The sequence below is a fragment of the Mastigoproctus giganteus genome, chromosome 5 (assembly GCF_048544385.1).
Source record: "Mastigoproctus giganteus isolate SK-2022 chromosome 5, ASM4854438v1, whole genome shotgun sequence".
Taxonomy (NCBI): Eukaryota; Metazoa; Arthropoda; class Arachnida; order Uropygi; family Thelyphonidae; genus Mastigoproctus; species Mastigoproctus giganteus.
Window position 1 is genome coordinate 175558411 of NC_143579.1, and position 19156 is coordinate 175577566.

Here is a 19156-nt window from a genome sequence, read left to right on the forward strand (position 1 = left end):
ACGGGATTTGAACGCAGACTCTTTCACCTGGTCTGGAGTGGACGGTGCTTATATGCACTACGTTTCTTTCTTTTGTGGAGCATCTTCACTGGAATAAATGTGTTTATGGCTTCTAGTTTGACATTGTGGCTTGTACTGTATTTCAAATGTACAAAAGTGATATGAACATTCTCTGCCTTCAGTAAATATATATTTGACGAGCTAATTCGTTGAAATTTGAGAATTTTGAGAAAGGAACAAAGTTCAGTATTTTCCTGAAACTAAAAACCTAACGAGAAATGATCACATCTGGTGATTGTTTTAAAGAAATTGGCATAATTATATTGCATGGAAATCAATTTTCCTGAAATAACGGGAAATAAAATAAAGCAAAAACTAGTACGTACCAGAGAAAGGAAATGGGTGTATTATTAGTGGAATTAGTGAAGCTTTTCTCTATTATTTATCAAATTTCTTGTTTGTAGAACGATTTCTTATCAATACATTTACGTGAAGGAAGGAGAGGTCATGCGAAAACAGAGCAAAACGAGAGTGAACTGCCGTTACAATGAACAAAAGAGGGGGGGAGCAGGAGGGAACTACATCTATAGGTGAGGACGCCTCTTTCCTGAGAGTCATTCGAGAGAAGCTGTGAGGTCTGGTCACACGGTGAAGCTGCATGTTCTGAGCTAAGCCGCGGTTTGCCTGTGTCTGTTCGCACTCGTAGACCTCCTGGCGCGAAGAGGCAGCATTACGTTATTCTCGCCGAACCTTAAAAGCGAGCACGCGCACGTGCGCTAAGGTTATTCTCTGGGTCGAGCGGAGATCGCCAACGCCAGGAGGAAAAAGGGGCGGTGTCGTTTCTGTTGTTAAGAGTAGGGAGTTTGTAGCTGCTCATGTGCGGTCACTAGCAACAGAGAACGGGCAGAAGGCACTTTTGCCCGGGTACAGCGGTCAGGCCGCGGCGATGCGGAGGAGTGAGGATGGAAGAAGGCGGATGGGTGTCGGAGATGTCACCGGAATGCGTTATTTGTGGAGTGATGTTAGGCCTAAACGTTCCTGTTGGTGGAAAAGGACGTATGTTACGGGGACGCTATACAGGCATGTGGTGGTGTTTATGTGCACGCTGGCGGCGGTGACAAGAAGTGGCGAAGGATTCCCGGCTAGTCCTCGGATGTCCAGTTCTTCCGTGGCGCAAGCTGTGGTGAGTAATGCTCTTCTTCCTTCTGCATGATGAATGTAAGTGTAAACGTAAAGGAGGCTTGTTAGTTTCTTATTTCAAGTTATCTTTAGCTAACTATATGGGTTTGAATGAAATTATGCAGAATTCTTTTAGTAATGATAAGTCCCTAATAGAAAGTGAATGAGTTTCTTCCAAAAGGTTAGTAACTCATTCACTTTGAAACATTCTGCACTGCAGAAATTCATTTAAGAGTAAAATGTTCTTGTAGAAATTCCCTTTTTGTAGAAATAATTAAAAATTCCAGAAAAAAAATAGCTTTACGTCACACACACACACACAATTATAATCATTACCAGTAGTTCTAGCCGTGTGTCGACACCCCTCTTCCACTGGAATTTTCCAGATGAATAATCGTATTGTTGCTATGTTGCAACCTATAAGACTGCGGAAAAATCTCAGTGATAGACTAAGTAGTACCAACTTAAAAAAAAACTTACTACCTAGCATTTCTCTCCCCCTCTCCATTTTACCAAATTTAAGTCGTTCTGCATCTTAAATTTAACGTATATGCTATTGCTTTTGGTCTTCATAGAAATTCTGATAGGTAACTGTTAAAGTGGAAACAACAAATTAGTTACAGGCAATTATGTGCAAAATATATACGCAATTTAATTCACTACCCTAATGGTACAATACAGTACAAGAACGGTAACACTCCAAATTCTAGGTGTGATGGAGGTGTTTTTTTTTTTTTTTTTTGTAAAATGGATGACAATTCTTTTTCTAAAACAAGATCTTTCACTCTTTGATATTTCGAAATAGTAATATGGACTGATGGAATGGTCAGTTCAGTATATATGTTATAAACAAATCATTAAGGCTATGTTTCTATAGAACATAAAAGGAAAAATAAGTTCAGAAAAAGAGGGCAGAAATTGTATTCTTACGTCTGATAACAGGAAACTTGCATTAAGGTGTCTCCTAAGAGTGTGTGTGTGGGTAGCAGTGTGGGGGGGGGGGTGAGAGAGAGAGACTGGTTATTTTTAGAGTTAACCAACTGGTAGAGTACAAAGAACGCTACGTCCATTAACAAAGAAATGTTTTTGTTGGTAGTAAGTGTGGTTCTAGGAATAGCGAGGAGACACGATCAAAACCCATATATTTAAAACCTGAGATGAAAAGGTGAAATATCAAGTATTTATCGAATATAACAAAGTGTACTAACATTCATTAGAATACATTTAAGAAAAGAGGAGCAGGGGCGCGTCATTGTTTGATAACTTTCTGACCGATATATTTTTGACATTTTACAAATACTTATTTCCATAATTAAATTATGAATGGAATAATGGATAATCTTTGCGTATTTTGACAAACATAACTCCATTATTCTATTAAGACTGGCTTAACTCGCATCGTTGTATACGAACAGCGATTAATGCAAAATAAAGATTGAAAATAAATATTTACCGTTGACTCCTGGAAACGGTTCTAATTAATTAATAGTAAATTATCGATCTTGGAATGGGTATTACAATTATGGTGCTCTTTTCTGAGGTGTTATACATAATGCACTGTCCACTTACAGACTACAATTAAACTGTAACAGTGATGAGTGATTTTGGTTTCTTGTGCAGGATGTAGGAGATTACACAATCAATTATATAAATATAATTACTGTGTGCAAATAGCAATGAAGGAAAGCATTACTCTATAACTTTTGAAATATGCCCAAGTACTGCACCGTATTCGCTGTATAAGGAGTGGAAAACAACAATGTCCTTGAATTGTGGGAGGTAGCAGCAAACGTTGAATGGAGAGGCAAAGCTATTCAAGGTCATATCAAAACAAGGGATTACCTATTAGAATTCGTATTTCCTATCTTGACAAACAGGATTCATTGCTGTAACGAGAGTGAACTTATACTGTGTTGTCCAAACAGCTGACTTTATTACGAAAGGTTAGATCTCATTTTGATAAGCAGAAGGTTAATTGTTTATCACAAATGGAAAACGCAAACCGAGACTTGTATACTGATCCTGATCTGTCATAATCTGTAATGCATGCAAGAAATAGTTACAAGATACACGTGGGCGTTCATTTCTACGTACACAACAAAAATATCTCGAATCTTTTCTGTTAGACAAACGTCGTTAAGTAACATCGAAGAAAGCTTCGTTGCAGTTAACCCTAATCTTTCTGGCGCCGCTTTGCTGAGATCGATCGTCTTCAGTTGCTAAGCAACGCCAAGTGATGGGCACACACGTGGCTACGTCATGTTTTTCGAGACAGTCTGCTGTTTGATGTCTTTGACCCTACTTCAGTTGTGGGCAAACGCCTGTGTGCTAGAAATCTCCAGATCTACAGACCACCTGCCTTCTGTATTTCCTTCTCTCTTTGTTATTAACTACACTGACATTTAGATTCATGCACATCACATAAACTCTGAGCCACAACATATTGGGGAAATATTCTGTTAGGCTACCCAATATATAAATTATTGCAATAAGTATCTACTAGTTCCACTTCCAAAGTCAGATTGCCCTGTACAGCATTTATTATTATGCCATTGTTTTCTTTGTTATGCTAATTACACGTTGTTGATCTCTTGAATTCTTTTAGCCGCTCCGCTCTTACTATATAATCGCCTGTGTGAAATAAATTATTATTATTACAGAATTATTGTTGTACTTGTATATATTTCAGAAACTCTGCTGAATTCACTCACCACTTAAAATTCCACTTCCTCCTAGTTTTAAATTATAGGGGTTGCTGGACTTAAATCTAATGTCGGATTCAGTAGGTCGTCGATTTGCAGCTGCTTTATGCCCCAAATATTATGTGCACATATTTCTTCAGATCAACATAAATATGACATTTGCAATTTTCTTGGTTAGAGCAAGCTACCTTGGCATTCATAAAGTAAATATATTTCGATTGCGTACAGAGTAGTAATACACGTGTTAGAATTTCCAAAGTGTTGAGCTGTGAAGAACAGCATAGTACCTAAGAGAAAGTGGTTCTTCCTTCGTCTTCTTGCACCTCACCTTTCAAGTACAGTAATACAAATATCCTGGATTGCTAATGACACTGGCGAACACGGATCCCCACGTGCCACTACCAGTGATTGAGTGTGTAGTTATTTTTAAAGAATATGCGGAGGGTGGTAATAGGAACTCCTTCTAATATATTAACAAGACGAAGCTATAGCATGGAGGAGGTAATTACCTGCTTTTATTTTATTATTATAAGCAACATTTCAGTCCGAGAGAGAGAGACAGAGACACGATGGATGTACAGAGAGCTGGAAAGAAAAATCTAGCGTTATACTGTAGCGAACATTTGGTTATTGTGCAGTCAGATGAGACTGGTTGTCGTTATTATTGTAGTAGGGTTTTAGGATCATCAGCGACTAAGGCCATGTTGCTCCGGGTATACTATCTATAAATTGCGTGTGTTCTGTGGTCGATTTTCTGTTTTCTGAACGAAAAACCCGAGTTAGTTTCAGGGAGAAAAAAAAAAAAAAAACATGCTGTTCTTGTCTGTGACCGACTAACTTAGCCACGTTGTGAAAAAGGCCTATAAAAATTCCTCATAATCTATGGGACTCGAACCGAGGTCTTTTCTACCTGGTGTGGGGAGGAAGGCGATTCTACTACCTGTGCTATCCACGAGTGCAGCGAGTAAAAAGTAAAGTGCAGCCATTATCAACCCACTGCAGGATGGAAGCCTCCTCAACAATTCATGCTGAGGGAAATGGACCATAATCTGCCACGCTGGTCCAGTGCGGGTTGGCAGATCGACCGTATTCAGCAGTCAGGGGTTTGAACCCCAGTCTATTCAAAGAGCGTGTGCTACTGCACTCCCGCTCCTGCCCACTCGGCTACGGAGGCCACAGTGCAGCGAGACTGGATGTTAACTTTGGATTATGTAGCAAGACTGCTGAGACCGGATTTTGCTTCTCGGAGAAGGTAGTGCTCGACTTCCTTAAGTTGGTCATGCTTTTGCATGACGTAAAAGGATTCTTTGCTAAGCTCATTAAAGCCTATATACGAGGGAATTCAAAAAGATTTGTATTCACCGTAGTTGTGTTAGAAAGAGGAATTTTTTTTGTTTGATACCTTAATCTCTATAGCAACCTCGAATTTTGGTTTCGATCTAACAGTTGATTTATTTATTATTATTTTTTTCCCCCTTTGCAGCGCTGAATGAAGTATCACAATGGATAGTGGAATAATAAAGATCAGTGATTCGGTTCCTATTTCTACAAGAAAAACTCCCAAAACAATCTGCGAAGAAATGGTCGCTGTTTGTGGAGGAGACTGCCAAGGTTATAGTATTGTTGCACATTGGCATAAACAGTTCAAATGTGGAAGAACCTCAGTGCATGATGAAGAAATCCCAGGACGCCAAACAACTGCTGTAACAGAAGAGGGTGTTACAAAAATTGAGACATTAATCGTGGAAGATCGCCGTATTATCGGCAAAAAAAAAAAAACTAGTTGCAGAACTCCAAATTAGTGTAGGGTCTGTGGAGAACATCATCCATCAACAGTTGTATATAAGAACAGTTATGCTAGATGGTTCCCCAGACTTCTCACTCTTTACCAGAAGAAAAGAGCAGAGTGTGCATATGAAATGTTGTCTCGATGTGCCAGGAAAAACTGAAATATTGCCACATCCTTCTTATTCCTCCCCGATCTTGCACCCTCGGATTTCTTCCTCTTTCCTGACCCTGTCCTTTTTTCGTGAAAAACACTGCTGCTGATGATGAGGTGATTTCTGCTGCCAAGTCTGAAGGACAGTTAGAGGAATTCTACAAAACTGGCCTGCGGAAGTGTATTGAGAGATGACAAAAATGTGTCATTTTGTCTGGTGAAAATTTTAAAATGGTTTCTGTTTGTAAAATGTGTTTCTGTAATCAACATGATATCTAAGTTATGCTCAATAATAAATGTTCTTACCTCCTGGCTATGTCCATGCAGGCCATTGGCATTCCACAGAGCAATTTTTTACGATTTTATCATTAAGTTTTGCTACACGTGCTGTTAGCAGGTTAAGCATCGTTCTTATGTCTTCTGTCAACCTTGCCTGATTTTTTTCGCTTGTCTAAAGAGCTTGTTCCAGTCTGAAGAGAGATTGTTGCACTTGTGTTGGCATGTTTTGCGTGAGTTTGTTCTGTTCTTGTAATTGCTGGGCTCTTTCTTTCACTACCTGAGCGTAGGATAATGTTGGTCTGACTTGGGGGTTGTTGTCTTGTGTCTTGCTCTGCATTGCCTGCTGCTGGTTGGATTGTTGACACTTGTTTCACCCTGTTCGGTGGAAATCTTCTTGCTTGGATCGCCTTGTAAACGGTACATTCTTTATAGTTGGCTGGATGTGCTCCGCTAAAAAGAGCGCATTTAGCTGGAGTTTGTCTATCAGTTTTTGGACAGCTGGTTGTCAGGTGGGTTTTAGCGCATTTTACGCAACGGAATGGACGTTGGCAGTAAGTTTTGGTGTGTCCACATTGTTGATGTCTTTTACACTGCACTAGTTCCATTTTTTATGAGGTGGTTTCGAATTTTATTTTGGCGTTAAGGATGTATTCGATATTGTATATATCTTTATTGTTTGAATTTGAAAAAGTGTAATACGTGGTATTTGTTTCAACCCTCTATTAAACCACTGGGCGAATACAAATCTTTTTGAGCCCCCCCCCCTCGTATGCATAATAAGACAAGGGGAAGGTAAGGACCAAGACAATGAGATTCCTTAAGGACCATTAATAATTTGTTCAAAGACAGTTCTCTTCCCTGAAACCTGATCCTAAGAACGTTTTGAGACACATTTACCAAGTGATGTCTTATCTACGGTCCCAGATCGAGTCACTCCTTTCTGGAGAATTAGGTCAAGTAATTACTAAATATTTTATTTAAAATGTGGACCTTCTGGGTTATGGACCTTAACCGCAATTTTCTCTCTTTACACATATGCTTATCCAGACACCCAGAGGAAAAAATTGTGTGTACCGAGCACCCATAGCGGATGTTAAACGAAACTTCTTTAGGCGAACATTTATCACTTAACCGAGGATCCTGTACTGACCGTATGAATGCCGCAGGCGAAGAATCTGCATGAATGGGAATCTCGGAGATATGAGACGTTCCGTTACCAAATCTAGTTTCGGCAAGTACTGTGGCATCGGATGATATTTAAAACCATTTTACTTCGATAGAGCTGGAATCACTTTGTTCTTGAGAGAGCCACGACAGCTGTCACAAGCCGATATTTAACTTCCATCCTCATTTGGAAATGCTGTTTGAAGAAGAGCTTGATCTCGAGCTGCTATAATCGTCACATTGTTCTTGAACCAAAGCCGATCACACACGGAACAGACTGAACCGAAATCATTATTCAGGAATGTATGTTTAAACTGTGCATGGATCCTTTCGGTGTTTCTTAAATTCTGGCAGTCGGTTTTGGCTTCTTCGCTTCTCGTTTACGCCTGGGCTTCGAGGACTCTTCGTCATTTTCATTTGCAGTATCAACTTCCATGACTCCTTTCAAATTGACTTCTAACATTTCTGGGGGGGGGGATGTAAGGCTCTAAGGATGTGGATGGATCTTCTCCGGCTTCTTTGTTCAACTCCATCGCACGCTGTCCAAATAGCTCAGATCTCTCCTTTCTACTCACTGCAGGTGGTTTTGGTGGTTGCATTGCACGTATACGTGCTCTATATGCCTTACAGCGCTCGCTATTAGGCTTTGACAAGTTGAATTATAATTTTTTTTTTCCGTCGAAATATTTTATGCATTGCGGTGGAGAATGACGAAAAAAATAGCATTTCATTCCCTGACCTTGCCGCATCCTCCGTATTTGGTGGTCACGGGCTCGAACCCCGGTCTAATCAAGAAGATTGTGCTACGCACTGCTGCTCCTGCCCACCTGGCTACGGAGGCGCCGAGTAGGGGTACTGATTAGGACACGCATCGCTCGTGCCTGGAACGGAGTAGTACAGTGGTGGGGAGGGATGAATCATTATTTTTATTTTTTTTTTTAATTATTTTATTTCTTTTGACTGTAATGCTCATTTACAATCTGTTCGAGATAACGAACATTAAGTAAATTTGATGTATGACAAATGTCAGTAGGATTGTCTTGAATGAAGGAGACGTCCAGTGACGATACTTCTGTTGAGTTTACTTAATCACTGGCGACTGCATTCACACCGAATAGATTAGTTTAATTAAAACATTGAGCACTGCACTACCTAAGTCCAGCGGATGTTGGCTTTTTAATCTTCTGGGAACTTCGCTGTTATCCAACAGGTTCATTGCCAGGTAATTTGGATGCGCTTCTAGTCGTTGTTGCTATTTTTCAGCATTTTTGATTGAAAGCGTTGTAGTATTTCTATGTTAAAGGTGCTGGCAGTGCCCCAAAGCTGGATGCCATAGGTCCACATGGGTTTCAGTATGACTTTGTATTTAAGTAGCTTGTTTGCCAATGATAACTTGGAATCTCTTCCAATTAGCCAATACAGCCTGCTAGCCTTTAGCCCAAGTTGTTTCCTATTTGTCCAAATGTGCTTTCTCCAATTTAAGCGTCTGTCTAGATGGATGCCAAGGTACTTAGCATCGTCTGCTTGCGGTATGGCATGGCCATTTAATTTCAGTGATGGGCTTGTTTCCTGTCTCATTGTGAATGTAACATGAGTAGATTTTGTCTCATTGGTTTTCATGCGCCATTTTTTTTTTTTTTTTTTTTTTCTTGCCAAGCTTGTGTCTGGTTAAGCTGTTCTTGTAACTTTGTATTGCAATTATTGGATTTTCATCAGTTACAATTTCTGCTGTGTCATCAGCAAATGTTGCTGCTAGGGTGTTATCATTAACTGAGAGGTCAGCGGTGTACAGGGTGTACAACACTGGCCCCAAGACACTCCTCTTTGGCACTCCAGAGAGTATTGGGAATAACTCGGTTTGTTCTTCTTTCAGTTTCACTCCCCCAGAAACTGGGGTTTTTCGTCCAGCAAACAGACAAATCGACCATAGAACACACACAATTAACAAACATAAGACACAGCACGGCAGATGAATTTAATTATTCGGGTGGCCTAAATACATGTATAACAGTTTTTTTTTTTTTTCAGTGTTACTTGGTAATATCTTTCCGTGAGGTATTATTTTATAATTGTATATAATTGGTGAAATAGTACCTTCTTCAGTTTGTATAGTAATCTTGCATGCCAAACCTTGTCGAATGCTTGGCTGATCTCTAAGAACACAGCCAAGCAATATTTTTTTTGTTTCCAGACAATTGTTGATAAAATAGACAACTCTATGCACTTGTTCAATAGTGCCATGTTGATGTCTGAATCCGAATTGGAGCCGACCGGGCTAACCGGGTGGGTAAAGTGCCTGCCTGGCAACCCAAAGGTCGCGGGTTTGATTCCCGCCTCGGGCTTGGATCAAAGTACTGCAAAAACCTTGGGAGGTGCATTATGGTCACAGCAGCCTATGCGCCAACAACTACCAAAAAAAAAAAAAAAAAAAAAAAAAGAATCCGAATTGATCTGGTGGAATTAAGTTTTCTTCTTCTAGGATCGGTTTCAGCCGTTTTAATATTAGCTTTTCTATTATTTTTGATAATATTGGTAGTAGACTGATGGGCCGGTATGATGTTACTTCATTGGAGGGTTTCCCTGGCTTTAGTATCATTATTTTTTGGGCAACTTTCCAAGCTACTGGGAAGTAATCCTCGCGTATTATGGCATTGTTTGTGTGTTTGTTATTTGGTTTTTAGGATCATTAGCAACTAGGGCCATATTGCTCCGGGGATATGCGATGGTCATTCCCTGATCATTCCTCATCCTCTGTATTTGGTGGTCACGGGCTCGAACCCCGGTCTAATCAAGAAGTGTGTGCTACGCACTGCTGCACTGCTCCTGCCCACCTGGCTACGGAGGCGCCTTATGGTATTGTATATGTGCGTTAGAAGCATTAGTCCTTTTGGAGGTAGTTCTTTTGAGTATTTAACCAGTAATCAAATCGTACCCCGGAGCTTTTTTAGAATGCAGTTCTCTTTGTATGATACTCCTTACTTCAGCTGGCGAGCGAGAAGGCTTTTACAGGTGGAGACAGTTGATGAGAAGTTTCAAAATAACGATGGATTTCTTCTTCCTCTTCTACTGTAGATTCAGAGGGATATGGTTGGAAAACTTTTGCCAGGTGTTCAGCAGAAGTGTTGGCTTTTTCTGAGTCACTTTTTGCCCAGTCATTGTTAGGTTTTTTGTTAGGTGGTACTGGTTGTGTTGGCTGTTTTATCCTATTTTGTGGCTTTTCACAATTCATAGTCAGTGGCATCAGTTGCAGTTATCTGTTCCAGATGTCCTTGAATTGACTCATTTTTTATTGCATAGAGCATTCTTTTTAAATTTCTTGTTGCGTTATTAAAATTTCTTTTGTCTTCAGGGTGTCTGATCAGTTGCCCGACTCGTCTTAGCCTTCGTTTTTCTGATATTGTTTGTTTTATGATGATTGGCAAATTCTGTTTTTCCCTGTGTGTTTTTATTTCTGGTGTAGCTTTCCAGGCAGCAGCTTGTATTATAGTTGTTAGGTTTTCTACAGCTAGGTCAATATCGTCAGATGTTTTAGAAGGTATTTTTAAGTTTGCTTACTCATTTATTAGCTCTTGGAAGTATTCCCAATCTGTGTATTTATTATTAAGAACTGGTAGTTTCTGTCTGATTATAATATGCGAGCTCAAATTTGCTATTACTGGGGCGTGATCAGAAGACAGGTCTAGACTCGATGTTATATCTGTGTAATCTTCCGCGCTACCTATAGTTATGAAGATGTCTATCTGTCGGCCAGTATGTTGGTTCGCCTGTAGATAAATGTTCGTAATGATTTTCTTGCATTACTCTTTGTAGTATTCGTCCCCTCGGTGTTATTCTTCTTGAACCCCACTGTACATGCTTGGCATTGTAATCTCCTCCTGCAATAAATCTATTCCTAAAAGCTTGGAATAAGGTTATGAAATAATTTTTACTAATATTATAGCTTGGTGAGCAGTAGACTGCAGAAATCGTGATAGGACTCTCCAGTCTTCAATTGCAATACTCGTTGCTTGCGTAGAATTCGTTTTGTACTTGGCTAGCTCATGGTGCTTTATGGAGTTTTTAACAATTATTGCTGACCCTCCCCGAGCTGTTCCTTCAGGATATTTTGTGTCGTAGTAGCTATAGTTCATAATTTTAAAATGGTTTCTGTTTGTAAAATGTGTTTCTGTAATCAACATGATATCTAAGTTATGCTCAATAATAAATGTTCTTACCTCCTGGCTATGTCCATGCAGGCCATTGGCATTCCACAGAGCAATTTTTTACGATTTTATCATTAAGTTTTGCTACACGTGCTGTTAGCAGGTTAAGCATCGTTCTTATGTCTTCTGTCAACCTTGCCTGATTTTCCGCTTGTCTAAAGAGCTTGTTCCAGTCTGAAGAGAGATTGTTGCACTTGTGTTGGCATGTTTTGCGTGAGTTTGTTCTGTTCTTGTAATTGCTGGGCTCTTTCTTTCACTACCTGAGCGTAGGATAATGTTGGTCTGACTTGGGGTTGTTGTCTTGTGTCTTGCTCTGCATTGCCTGCTGCTGGTTGGATTGTTGACACTTGTTTCACCCTGTTCGGTGGAAATCTTCTTGCTTGGATCGCCTTGTAAACGGTACATTCTTTATAGTTGGCTGGATGTGCTCCGCTAAAAAGAGCGCATTTAGCTGGAGTTTGTCTATCAGTTTTTGGACAGCTGGTTGTCAGGTGGGTTTTAGCGCATTTTACGCAACGGAATGGACGTTGGCAGTAAGTTTTGGTGTGTCCACATTGTTGATGTCTTTTACACTGCACTAGTTCCATTTTTTATGAGGTGGTTTCGAATTTTATTTTGGCGTTAAGGATGTATTCGATATTGTATATATCTTTATTGTTTGATTTTGGCATTAGATCGAAGAAAAACATAGATAGAGACAGTTTGGATAATCTGTGTTTTTATATTGCAGATCCTCACAACCCTGATTGTTGTGTTTTTCTATATCAGCTTTGATGTCAGCTAATTTTGTGGAGTAGTGTACATCTCGCAGTACAACCCTATAGCATCTATTTTGTTTTGGTGAATGGGTATAAAAGCTGTAATCGGTATTTTCTAATGGTTTGGCTATTAGCGTATATGCTTTACTAGTTTTTGGCATAATTCTGATTTTTTTTTTTTTTTCTATTTTGTACATATATTCTTCAGGAACAGTTGAGTTTAGTTTTTCTAGTAATGGTTTTATATCCTCAATTTCTATATGGATCGCAGGTACGGCAGGAGTTTTTCCTGTTTGTGTTTCATTATCATCATCTTCTCCGTTGTCTTCTTCCGTGTCTCGAGCTAGTACATCGAATTTGTTGCTCGTTATTTTTGTTGAGTGGTTCGAAAAATTGCTAGCTTGGGGGGCGGGGATACACAGACTAAAAGGTTAGCAGTGGCCCAGGCAGAGGCAGAAGTGATTCTTGCACTGCTTCTATTAGAATGAGCAGCAGCCTGGAAAGCAAAGTAATGGAGATTTCCAGGACTGCTGGGAGTCATAATGGAACAAGTAAATACATGCTGTGTTAGGGTAACTAAGAGTAGGAACACAGGTGCAGTATACTTGCATGTACACCAATGCTAGGAGTATAGTGAATAAATTTGATGAGCTTGAAGTGCTAGTCAAGACATCAAAGGCAAATATTGTTTTGATATCAGAGATGTGGTGTCACACAGATATAAGCAGTGCAGAATTGGAATTTGGGGAGTACAATGTGTACAGGAAGGATAGACAGGACAGAGAGGGAGGAGGGGTTATGCTGTTAGTTAAGAAACACCTAAAATCTAAGGAAGTACATCCAATTGATTTTGGTGGACAATGCAGTGTTGAGTCCGTTTGGTGTGAAATAAGCACTGGGAAAGGAAAAATGATATTGTGGTGTGTGTTATAGGACTAATGAATGGTGTATGTTATAGGACTAATGAATCTGATGAGTATAATGAGCAATTATGCAGAGAAATAGACTGGGCCAGTAAATCGGAATGTCTTATATTGGGGAATTTTAACTTTCCAGATATTGACTGGAACTTGTGGGTTGGTCACTTGCACACTAGCAAGACTTTTGTGGATTTATTGGATGACCTGTTTACTACAGCAACATGATCGAGAGGCAACCAGAGGGAGTAATACTCTTTATCTGATTATCAGCAGTGATTATTCATGCATTAAGAATTTGCATTTGAAGGAACTACTGGGTGACAGTGATCACAATGTATTGATGTGGGAATTACTTAAAGCTGTAACTACCATCAAGGCTAAAGGGAAGGGCTGCTTTCGTAAAGGTGATTACAGAGATCTCAGACAATTTGGATACACTTTACGATGGACACTCCATAACAAAATACCGTTCACTATACGATATGTAGTAAGCGCCGGTCATTGTGATCACATCACGTTTACGAATTGATTAGGCGCCTCCGTAGCCAGGTGGGAAGGAGCAGCAGTGCGTAGCACACGCTTCTTGATTAGACCGGGGTTCGAGCCCGTCACCACCAAATACGGAGGATGCGGAAAGGTCAGGGAATGACCACCGCATATCCCGGACTTAGTTGCTAATGCTCCTAAAAAAAAAAAAAAAAAACCTAAAAAAAAAAATAATAATAAATAACGAATTGATTAATTCTATTAACGGCGATTGTGATAAGCGAAAATAGGAGGAATATTATCCACAGGCTATAAAAGTAAAGGTATAAAGCACAGATTTACACTTTATTACCTTACCATCTCCCATCCCTGTTGGGGATGGAGAGTGGGACGCGGTGACCAAGTGGTGCTGCTTCCCACCTGCTAACGTGCCAGGCGCCGTTCAAACAACGGTACAACAGAACACTAGACAGAACTTGCACGCAATACACATGACCTGATATGGCAAAAGCCTCTTGAAGTGTTGTTGTTGCAGACCCCAGGGTATCCCCCATTAGCCGCTTTTGTACGTCACCAATTAAAAAGAAAGGAAGGCAAAGAGTGAACCTTAACCGGGTATTCGTAGGTGAGCACCCTCCCAATTACTAACCAGGCCTAACGCTGCTTAACTGCGGTGATTGGACGAGAACCAGCGCATTCAGCCTAGTACGTATATGATAGTTGGCTGTTCAGAGCGTCTGTAATACGTTTACTTACGGCTTAATTTGCCCTGTCGCATTTTCGTTGCGTTTTTTGTCAATCGAAGAACACAAGTTACTCCCATCTGAAAACTGCCTGGAGAACGAAAACCCAGCACCTCCTTACTTGTCACCATACACGCTAACCAGTGGCCCACGGCCGACGCACTGTAATAATACAGTTCCGAACTTTTTTTTTTTAGAATGGTTTCACGATCGCTTTATAAAATAAGTAAAACCGTTCAAAGGGTAAAATTAAATGCGGACACCCCTGTCTTTTCTCGCGGTGGTAGACCTGGGTATGGTAGTTTCGCTCCTGGATTTACGATTGGGCTGCAGGCTGGGAATGTAAGAAAGCAGACCACTATAATGAGCGCATATAAAGCTATTAAACGATGACTATGTTCTTGTTGATTTGGACGGAATCAAAGATGAAAGTGTCAAAATGTGTTGCACAGCAATGTCTAAAAGGACATCAATTTTTTTTCATGTAAGAACGTGGCTATAAAAAAAAAAAAAAAAAATTGAGACTGGGCCAGACATCATGCAATAGTGGAAAACGAAATAGTAACAACAGTTCTGGGGTGAAGGATCTGTTGGCGATGATAGAAGTGAAGAATAAGAAAATTTAAAAAGTAAAAGTTAAATTATACGAAGTCAAAAGTTTCCGCGACACTCTCTTATTAAATTTTCTAATTCTGTCGAAATCTGTTTTCGTTTTAAAAGAAAAATGAAGAACAGCTTTATGAAAGTGAAAAAGGAACCTACATCCCACAGAAACTTTTTGATTTCTTCAAAAAAGACCGGTTGGGAAGGGTGGTCTGTATATGATTAAATTTATAATTGTTAACGCTTAACACATATAATTTAAATACATATATATATTTGAATTCTTTATATTCGGTTTTGTTTTGCATATAAATATGTTATTTATCTTCTGATCATATTTGTGTCATAATACTAGCTAAATTAACATTGTTACTGGACCGGAAATAAATTTGCTTGCTTTTATAAAAATACAACTTCAGAATATTATTCTATATTTTGAAGTTGTTGTTCATCAAATTATATTATTATATCCTATAATTCGTAATTTTCACTTTATCCACTTTTTCCACATTATCCACATCTCAAACTATCTCTTCTCTCTAAGAAAACCTCTGAACACTGCCCTCTGGTGGCTGAAACAATGTTCTTGCAACCATTAACATTACAACAGAATGGGGAGCTATTCGCAAATTACGTAACCCAAGGAAGGGGGGAATCCAGCCAAAATATTATGCTTTACGGGGAGGGACGCACGAATGTCACGCATGATGCATTTTTTAAAATAATTTTTTCGTAAAAAATAATGGAACTTGAATTGGAATATTCTGGCTCTCACGAAAACAAGGAAAATTCGTCTTTCTCTCACTTCTGCCTTGTATGTCATTGAAGATTTAATTACGAGAGACGTGCCTTCTTGTGGCATTTCGTTAATTTAACTTTTAGATTAGCATTCTCATGTTTACAACTATCTAGCGATTGCAACAACAAATAAAGATGCCGAAATATTTTTAAACTAAAAAATCTATTACTGTGATGTGAACATGAATTCCAGTATTCGTTTAGTATGGTTTGTTCTTTGTCTGCATCACTGATTATGTAAGAATTTCAGTAAGGCAGTAATATTCAATCTCTCTCACTGTTCAACTTACAAAGTACGCTGTGTAATCTTAATTAAACGCTAAAAATTTTTTGCTTCCGCAATTTATTTAAAAAAAAAAAAATAACTTAACATTTAAAATAAAGAATAACATTACAAAGTGGTTGCATTTATTCTTCCCTTTAGTTAAACAAACAATAAAATAAATAAATATATAATATAAGGCTTTCCAAAAAAATACACCCCAGTTTTAATAAGCATCTTTTATTCATCGTAAATAAGAACATAAATGAACAGTGATAACATTATATATTTTCCAAAGCACAAAGTTCTTTGTTTACTCAAGTGACCTCTTCTCCCCTATCTGACTGCCTGAAACGATTCAGCAAGCCACCGGTCAAATTACTCAATTTGAAAAATACTTTAGAGCATAGGCATGGTGATTAATTCCAGTAAATCGGTCTAATTAACCTTTACCAAAAATAAAAGCAAGAATAAATTCGAATTATATATAGGAGGTGCCAAAGATGATACTGTGACGCATCACCTCGATCTTGGACTCACTCGGGACGAGGGTATTGCCTTCCACTATTTTGAAAACAAGACGAAAAAAAAAAAAAAAAAACTGATGCAGCGATGTGTTTATAAGAGCAAGAAGTAACAAGATACACTTCCAACCTAATAGTTCCATATATCAAAAATTGTCTCACACCAATTCCATTCTATGCTTCGCAATTTTTGTCCTCCGACCCTGCAACTTTCGATAGTAAACGGCAACCTCATGATTCTGTTTATCCAACGGTGAGTTGGATCGATAGCAATTCTGTTCAGTAAATCTAATCTGTCCATCTGGATTCACCGATGAACAGATTGAGGAGTACTGGTTATCGAACGGTGGATTTAATAGGAGTACTGGTTATCGAATGGTGGATTTAATAGGAGTACTGACAGGAGAGCGGTCGATTCGTAGGAGTATTGGATTCACCGTTTGGCAAACAGAATCATAGGGATGCCATTTATTATCTCATTACTGTCCTATGAAATTATCAAATTCTCATTTCTCACAAAGAATCTATGCATTCTCTCTCTCTCTCTCTCTCTCTCTCTCTCTCTCTCTCTCTCTCTCTCTCTCTCTCTCTCTCTCTCTCTCGCTGAACTAACCTCCAAATAATTTACCTACCACCCAAAAGGGTAAGAAATAACGCAAATCAACCATTCCATGAAGGTCAATCTGATGAATCTAGAACGGATGTTTCCTGCTAACGCTGTTATTTTATAAAACCCATTTTTTGGATTTGCTTCCTGAGAAGCAGCTTTGCACAGACCGATACGTAGGAAACAAACTATAGGTACAGCAAATATGCTCACTAAAATCCAGAACAAAGCTGTTTCTTCAGGCATCACTGCGATTAACTCAAATGATCTGATTCACCCAATTTATGACTACTCTATATTATATAATGAATTGAGACTTAAGGAAGTTATATTTTACGAAACTTCCCTATATTTCATTTACTGTTTTGTTAACAAAGCAGCCAATAACTGTGTCAACTCTGTAGGTAATTTTGTAATCAATTTGTCAATATAATATACATCCAAGTGGATGTTTAGAGTTTGAGACTGTGTGATTAAATTGATATAAATAAATAAGCGCTTGATATGCATAAATTTGTCTGAGTCAGCTAGTCTGTGAGAATGTACTGCCTCTGGTGGCAACTTCGTGAATGCAGTACCGAACAAGGTGGCGCTTACGAAAACTGAACAGCGTAATTTTTTTTGTTAGTGAAACGATTTAACCAACTGTTCGGGGTTAATTTCGAGTAAAACTGAAGAGCGTAGGTAAGACCGTATAAAGTTTCTCCGGACCCTGGTGCATAGTTAGTGATGAAACGTCCTATATTTTTTTTATAACTGTGTTTTAACAATTTAACAAACGTTTGGGTTCCCCTTCGGTGTTGGGCTCTTTGTAAAATGAAGAGGGATGAGGACAGGAAAATATGGAGATACACGCACACACTCAACTACTCCATATCTCCCTATCGTCAATCTTCATTTTCCCATATCCACCATCCTCCCCTTTCTCAATTAATCCCTTAGTTTTTCCTCAGTCTGCTGCTGGGGCTCTTCCCTCCACTTTCTTCTTCTTGACACCCTTCACCAATCTGTCGCTTCGCAACGCAAGTCTAATTTATATTCTGCCTTTTGATTATTTCTTCTCTTCTCATCCATCCTTCACAAAATCTCCTAATTTCTCACTTTGTCAATTCATCTTATCTTTTCTTTCCTCTTCATTATCCACATCTCAAAACTTTCCAGCCTTCCAATTCATGTCCCAGTCTCTCCCCTATAAAGCACTATACTCCATATCAGACGTTGTGCCAATCTTTTCCTTAAATCAATTCCTGATCTTCCACATAATATGAAGATCTGCCACACAATAGGAATATTGTTAATCAAAAGAATCACAGAACGGCAGAAACATTTTCACATGTTCAGAGCGCACTGGTAGCCTGGTTAAGGGTGTGCACTGAAAATGACACTGGTCAGCACTTAATGTTATGAAAATACCCAATTTTGGCTATTTTATGCTGCTGAACATGAAAATCACATTAAAATTTGTCGATTGGCTCTTATTTTCGAATTACAGTTGAGGTTTCATATTAGTGAATTATTCTACTTTGTCAACTACGGCTCTCTGCAAAATGCATGACAACACCGCAGTTTCACGCTCTTATCACATGATCGGCAACTGTCGCCTCGCTCCGCATCATGTGATAAGTTGTTGTTGCCTCAAATACGTCTTAAACTCTGTTGCAGCAATCCTCGAATACAGCTAGGTGTTGGGTGATTTGTTCTAAGTTAATTGCTGTTCTCTGTGAGATTCCTACTTTTTGCGCAGTATTTGTGTCGTGTAAGATTAATATGCCTCGTAATTGTGTGAATAGTTCGGATGACTTCCGTTATGTATGTGGAGAAGTCACGTTAGCTTCAAGAAAGCCTCCCTTAACTCGAGCCATAAAAAAGGCCTGCTTCAACCAGGACAAGAACAGGGCTTCACACATATGCTGCACTACATGTTCATCACAACTCAACGCGTGGGTGAATCGAAAGGGTCGTTTTATGCCTTTCGCAGTGTCCATGATAT

General features: G+C 39.1%; 1 protein-coding gene across 1 annotated transcript in view; it reads left to right on the forward strand.

Annotated features, from left to right (window-relative positions):
* The first annotated feature begins 659 nt into the window (after window positions 1-659).
* The window catches only part of LOC150085866 (matrix metalloproteinase-2-like), a 426755-nt gene continuing 408258 nt past the window's right edge, over window positions 660-19156 (forward strand). Inside the window, exon 1 of the mRNA XM_090373545.1 lies at window positions 660-1183. Within this exon, the coding sequence (XP_090229671.1) occupies window positions 947-1183 (237 nt within the window). The 5' untranslated portion in view covers window positions 660-946. The remainder of the gene's footprint in view (window positions 1184-19156) is intronic.